The sequence below is a fragment of the Etheostoma spectabile genome, chromosome 5 (assembly GCF_008692095.1).
Source record: "Etheostoma spectabile isolate EspeVRDwgs_2016 chromosome 5, UIUC_Espe_1.0, whole genome shotgun sequence".
In the NCBI taxonomy this organism is placed as follows: Eukaryota; Metazoa; Chordata; class Actinopteri; order Perciformes; family Percidae; genus Etheostoma; species Etheostoma spectabile.
The window spans coordinates 13044089-13051076 of NC_045737.1; the positions used below are offsets into that span (position 1 = coordinate 13044089).

At 38.1% G+C, this 6988-nt stretch overlaps 1 protein-coding gene and 1 long non-coding RNA gene across 3 annotated transcripts in view; one reads left to right on the forward strand and one right to left on the reverse strand.

Annotated features, from left to right (window-relative positions):
- Positions 1–956, forward strand: part of LOC116689044 (ADAMTS-like 2) — a 25630-nt gene extending 24674 nt beyond the window's left edge. For both annotated transcript variants that reach the window (XM_032515350.1, XM_032515351.1), the window contains exon 19: positions 506–956. In XM_032515350.1, the coding sequence (XP_032371241.1) occupies positions 506–633 (128 nt within the window). In that variant the 3' untranslated portion in view covers positions 634–956. The remainder of the gene's footprint in view (positions 1–505) is intronic.
- Positions 957–4088: 3132 nt separating this feature from the next.
- On the reverse strand, positions 4089–6817 carry LOC116690044 (uncharacterized). The gene is made up of 2 exons (XR_004332152.1): positions 5576–6817; positions 4089–4675 (listed from the first exon to the last, which is right to left on the reverse strand). It is a non-coding gene; the product is annotated as an uncharacterized LOC116690044 (long non-coding RNA).
- Positions 6818–6988: the final 171 nt, after the last annotated feature.

The window sequence follows — 6988 nt, forward strand, 5'->3', positions numbered from 1 at the left end:
CTATGGTTAACTGCTCCTCAGATCTCTGTAAATCCAGACAGCTAGCTACACTATCTGTCCGATTGAATGTAAACACGTTCCACCAAAACAGGTTCCTTCCCGAGACACTTTTTATATCTTAATAATTGCAAATATTTCGACTGATATTGCAATAGCGATATAATTGATGATATTGGAAGGTATGACCATTGTTGTATCATTATTCTCATTTTCATTGAAAAATATTAAAATAAAACAATGTAAGTGATAATAGTGTAATTTTTGGCGAGAATCTCTACCAAACAAAGATTTTTTTCTTTAGTCTTTGGATACAAATTCTAGGCGGTGGTATCTCTGTAGCACCACAATCCCTAATTCAGAATGGTTTGACACACTGTTTGCCTTTAACAAATATTGCGCCCCCCCTGCAAATTGTGATTTTGATAAAATTGTGATTAATTGTGCAGCATTTAACTGTTTTTAAAATTGCTAACATGAACACTACCATGTGCAAACTGTGTCCCAGATGAGAGCTGCCAGGATCATCCCTCCACCAACTGCCTGCTGGCGCTGAAGGTGAATCTGTGCAGCCACTGGTACTACAGCAAGGCCTGCTGCCACTCCTGCCGCGCCCTACGGCCCCCAACCTCCTAGTCCAGGACAACACCGCCTCTCCCCAACTCAAACTCCGGCATGAGGAAACAAATGGGTACGTTTTTGTACACGTGGTACTGCAGTTACTGTGAATAATAGGAGGAAAGTCCAGAGCTTCCTCCAATTACTTGGATTTACATGGGTTCATTTGTCAGTTGGGTAGTTTAAAGGTCCCATGGCATGCTGCTTTGTATAGGCCTCAGTGGTCCCCTAATACTGTATCTGAAGTCTCAAAAATGCAGCCTTGGTGCAGAAATACAGCCACTAGAGCCAGTCCCACAATGAGTTTCCCTTCTGTGCCATTTCTGAGTCTGTAGCTTTTGAGGAGGAGAAGGGTGGGCCAGGTGGAGGGTGGGGGTGTGGCCTCGACCAACTTCCACTTTGCTCGTTTGAAAGCCATGAGGTTTCTCTCTCTCTCTCATGGGGGGGCCAAATTCTCTGGGCGGGCAAAGCTGAGAAAGGGGAGGTAACCTTGCCCCGTATGACCTCATTAGGAGCAAGATTCCAGATTGGCCCATCTGAGCTTTCATTCAAACAAAGGCAGAGCAGGATACCCCGGGTTCGGTTTACACCTATCGCCATTTCTAGCCACTGGGGGACCATAGACAGGCTGGAGGAACTCATATCAATGTTAAAAAACCTCATAAAGTGAAATCTTCATGCCATAGGACCTTTAAATGATCTAAAATGAAATTTTTATGTCAGACAAAAGCATTTTGTCAATCCTGTTGATACTGCATCAACTGCAATGTTCACACATAAAACAGACAGGTTTATCATTGTCTTCATTCACACAGAACGTGTGTCTGTTTTATTTGGAATAAATAGAGAATCATTTGGTCAAAAAGAGGAAGCGCTTTTTAATTTGGAAGGGAACATCTCCCCCAGCTTTATGGAAAGAATTGTTTTTTGACCATGTCCAATTTTATGCCAAAATCTCATTGTAACATCATTAACTTACAGAAGAAAAAGTAAATGAAGGAAGATGGCACGACTGACTTTATATTCTGGGAATAAAAGGGCATGATGGGAATTTTTGCAACCAAAACAGGACTTATATTAACAATAGTTATTGGATTTGTTGGCAATCTCAGTGGGATCCTCTATGTTTATTATTAATATTCAACTTATTTTGGGGCAATTGTTTCAATTATTTCATTAATGGTAGTCCATGTGCTTCTAATACCGTTTTATATCAATTAACTGAAAGAACAGACAGTTGATGTTCCTCATCATCCTCACAATTCATATTAAAAAATTATACTCTATCTCAACTAGAAAGCCAGTTTTATATCAGCTGTTCTGGTAGAAAATCTTCCTGTAACAACACGCGGAGTCAGAAACAACGTGGAGTCAACACCCAAACGGTCTCACAGACCTCCATCACCAGTTAGCAGCTCAATCTTGTTGTGTTCATTGCTGCGAGGAAAAGATCTATTAAATTATTTCTCAACGGAATATACTGCATGACTAGAATATTTAATACAGATACTGTTTATGGAGTATAATTTAATTGTGTTTCGGTTTGGTGCCTGGCATGTAAAAAGTTTAGATTCCCCCCCTCCTGCCCGCTTGGCGCTGTGCCGGTTCGCCTGCAGGATATGGAAGCATATTTATTAGTCATAGCACATTTTCATTTATCGTGACGCTCCTGATGCCAGCCGATGGTTATTCCACGGGTCAACTGATGCCAGTTCTGGTCTGTGTGTGTGTGTGTGTGTGTGACAGAGGAGAGTTAATACAAACACAGAAGATTCCTGACACTTGAAGTATGGTTGAAATGTATTCAGACATGTACATGTATGTGTCATTTTTAACTTTTGTGTACTGTGTTTTTATATAACTGATACCTCTTTGTACAAAACGAAAGTATGGACCTTGTGTACTGTTGATAGTAAACTAAAAACCTAATTGTACTGACTTATATTTCAATTAAATAACAGTTCAAATTAACAGATTGGCCTCTTTGTTATTTTTATGTGAATTTCATATATTTGTTCAGGGACTAGCATGTTTCTCTCGAACAACAAATGTTTAACAACAAAAAAACAATAAAAACTTTTGTAACATACTTAACTTACATATTTAACGTAAGTTACATTACAGAAGTACTTATTTCACCCCAAACCAATATATATATATTTTTTTTTTCCAGCCAAGTAGTTTGGTTTCAATCCAAAATAATCACGTGTTTACCATTTCACAACGTGCGTCTGTTTGCTGGTATAAGGACAAATGAAGCAAATGTAATAAATAATTTCTTGAGAATGCAGTTTAGTTGTATGGGAATGTAATTCTTTATACAGAGCATTCAGAAAATACTCAGACCCCCCCACTTTTTTATCTTTTTCAATGTTGCAACTTTATGCTAAAATAGTTAAAATTCATTTTTTACATCATTTTTACACTCAATAACCCATTATGGCAGGGCAAAAGCAGGATTTCAGAATTGTTTGCAAATGTATCAAAAACTGAAATATCACATTGACATTAGTATTCAGATTCTTGGCTTTGACACTAAATTATACTCAGGTGCTTCCAATTTCCCTAGATCATGTTTGAGCTGTTTCTACTCCTAATTGGAGTCCACCTGTAGTCAATTCAGTTGATTTGGAAAGGCACACCTCCATGATCCAGGCCTCCATGATTCAAAGTTTTGAGTAGGGGTGTCCTTGACTAAAAATTTTCATGTTCAAATCAGATCTGTCAGGTCTTGCCTATCGTCGACTGGCAGGTTTCAGAACGACGCGGCCCAGCAGCGCGTTGCAAGTTTACACTTGTCTTGTTGTTAATTACGGAGCCTTGGAGGTGACATGGAGGGGGAAAAAAACAAAGAAAAAGCAAAAAAATGTACTGGGGACAAACACCCAACTCAAGGTCTCAACTTTCATGGAAGAAAAAAAACAAAACATGTAGCCTACTGGGGACAAACACTAAAGTCGAGATCTTGAGTTTGAAAGTTGAGATATTTTTTTTTTTCCTCCATGAAAGTCAAGATCTCGACTTTCAAACTTGAGTTGAGATTTTTTTTTTTTCCTCCATGTCAATGTTAAGATCTTGTAAATGAAACTCGAGATTTTGCAAAACAAAGTCAAGATCAAGCCAAAGTGCTTGTCCCCAGTACATGTTATTTTTTTCTTGTTTACGTTTTTTTTTCGGCAACTGAAACGCGTTCTATCTGTAATTTTAGCTAAGGTGTTTGGAGGAATAAAAGTAGTTTAGGTTATTACACTGAAATTGGAAGTTGTGATGCTGTAAACTAGGAATGAAGAAACACACAGTTAACTTAACATTATTCTACAGTAATCTCCACTCTCTTCCCTTAGGCTTCTTTTGATGTAAACACGTTTGATTTGATGCCGGTCTAAAATGATTTTAAAAATAAGCAACAGAACTCCCTCTGCTCTGCTTTTCTGTATCAATATTCTCCCAGAAGGCATTACACTGATACCAAACAGTTTTGCATCCTTTTTATTAAACACTGTAAATTAAATCAGTTACAGATCAGCTGCAGTTGATGCACGTTTGACAGCAGCTGGCGCCGCCTGCTGGTCAGCAAAAAGCCTCATACTCTTAACTGCAGGATTTAATAGAAACACGTCAACTAATGAAGCAGAGAGGAAACAAATGCAACTGTTTCAGTCCTATCCTAAGACAAAAATGTCTGGAAACCATCACTGAATAATGAAAGTGGTTCTGTACTCACTGTTCCCCAGAAACTTACAAATACAAAGTGTAGAACGTGCAGCTTCGTCCCCCAAAACACCCTGAATGGATTCATGTCTGAGGCTTTATTGATCGACAGGCTGGAAATTTCTTTGGCAGAGAGAGTTGAGACTACCAGGATGTCCTTCCTCTGTGGCGGCATGCAAACTTTTACCCCAAAACCCCTCTTCTCTTCTGTATTTCATTTAGCCTCGGCTGAAAAAACAGTTGATAACCTCTGCTTTAGGCACGCTAACTGCTGCAACTACCCTAACCGCCAACACACATCCATTCATCCTAACTCAGTTGTTTTAAGGTTCTGCAGGTCCGCCACTCTCTCAGTAGCTACGATTCCATCCACAGGTTTTTATCCATATTAAGAGATATCAAATGAAAAATGCCTTATAGAAACAGTAAAATTCTATGGAATTTCATGAATATCAACTCAAAGGAAATACGTTCGGTCTCTTTGGATTTTATCTTGATCGATATACAGTTTGTGATAAACGCTGATGGAAATGTTATTTTCTGAATAAATAATGAATTGCGATTAAGTTTTAGGTCATTTGATGGTTACAACCCACCACAAATCGAAGAAGTTTTAGTTCATTTCCGCCCAGTATTTCCGCTCTGTTTGCACACGTGGAGGGTGTCAACAAAGACAGATGGAAGTGGACGAACGAGGAGAAGAGAGACTTTTTGAAATTAGTTTATCAGGAACTCGCAAAGGAAATGGCCGACAAAGGTTAGCACAAGCCCTGGGACGTCCTCCGGAGTAAAAGGAACAGCGAGACATGTCTCAAAGAGAGTTGTCTCGCAGTGTTGCCGGAGGGAAAATTAAAGGCAAGTTGCATCTACATCATCGTAGCGATGTGTTGATAGTGTTGTTTTCTTCTTATAGCTTGACATGTCGCTATCAGCTGGGACATTAGCACTATTACAACAATATTGATCATTTGTTGGTAGACGGCGCGACCCATTTTTGTCTAGAAAAACTTTGTTCGCAAAAGTTTGCTTGAATGTTGTGCGATTCAGTGCAAAAAATGAATAGAAACACCTTAACATGTCTAAAATCAAGTTGATTTACCAACTTAATCACAAAACAGCATGTGACGTCGTTACGCACTAGTTTTTATTTGCTTTAAAGCCGTTGGATGGAAACACACTTTCACCAGCTTTGTTCGCATGAGTTTGTTTACCAAACTTTAGATAATTCAATTGACAAGTGGATGGAAACTTAGCTAGTGTTGGACGATCACAATGTGTTAATTCACACTTCATGAAAAACATGGAAGGACTAAATAACACATGACAGAGAAAACACTCAGTTTCTGAGAGATAATACACAGAGCTTTGTTTTGTTTTTAGTAGCGTACTATTTGATCTTACATGCCCTCCTCATGTTAGTGTAAGTTTGCTCCAAATGAAGTTTTATTGCATCTGAATGTTTATTTTGGGATACAGAAAATTATTGTGGTTCCTTCATACATCATCTACTGTACTATCATTAAGAAATGTGCAGTTTGTTTCTTAAATGCTGGACACCTCATGGTGCAGAATCCCGACCTACAGCGCACACTTGATGTCTCGAACAGGAAATAAATATCTTCCAGAAATCACAGCCATTGGAACTTTGAATGCTTCAGAAAAGCCCTTTTTAAAACGTGATTTGTTTTCTGCACCGAGACGCTCCGCAGACAAACAGGAATTCACACACTGAAACACTTGCATACTGACAGGATCCGCTGCTCTCCTTGTCTGAGTTGGAACAAAAAAACCACAACACAACGCTGTGCTGACAAATCACAAGTGAACACAAACATAGGTCGAACTGAAGCTCCTGGCATCTGCAATGTTTTAGCTTTCTTTTCTTTTTTCTTTTAACCAAGAATACATTTCTATTTACAAAATCCAAGTTTTGATCTCGGATAACATCAATGCAATTCTTAATGATCCATGGATCATTACCTTTATTTAAAATTTCAAAATTTGACTTTTTTTACGTATTTTTTTTTACTTGTCAAGCAGTTCATAAAAAAGTGGGTGATTTATTGAATCATTTCAAGATCAAGAATATATATTTTAAATTCACCTCATCAAAAAAGGAATTCATGACGGAAATAATAACATTTTGCCTGAGTAAAAATCAAATATCCAATAGTATGGATTCTCAAAAACGACATAACATCATAACCAGAATACTTGATGCTGAAGAATAGATTTTTGATGTGACAAATTCTATTACATTTTCTGATTTAATGAGTCAATGTAGTACAAAGGGCAAAAAGAAAATGCGTAAGCGCAAAAAGGTTAGTTCACTTAAACTGATAATTGGCAAATAGTTGAAATGGCTCACAATATTCACTGACTCTTAGCAGCTCACACAGGTGTTGATGCTGATTAGACCCTGACTCAGTCTGTAATCAGGCTGAATAAGTGAACACACCTGTGCAGTTTCAGCCTGAACAGATACTAAACTGTAAAAATGGATTTAAAGATAGGATTTGGCTTTTATGAGGTGTTAAGTGAAGGAATTTCACTGTGAAAGAAATAAAGGTGAAATGTAACACTGTACAGTTGTTGCTACACAAACACACACAAATAAAACATTTTGTCCGTGTCAACATCCACTTGTATATTTTTCACTGCA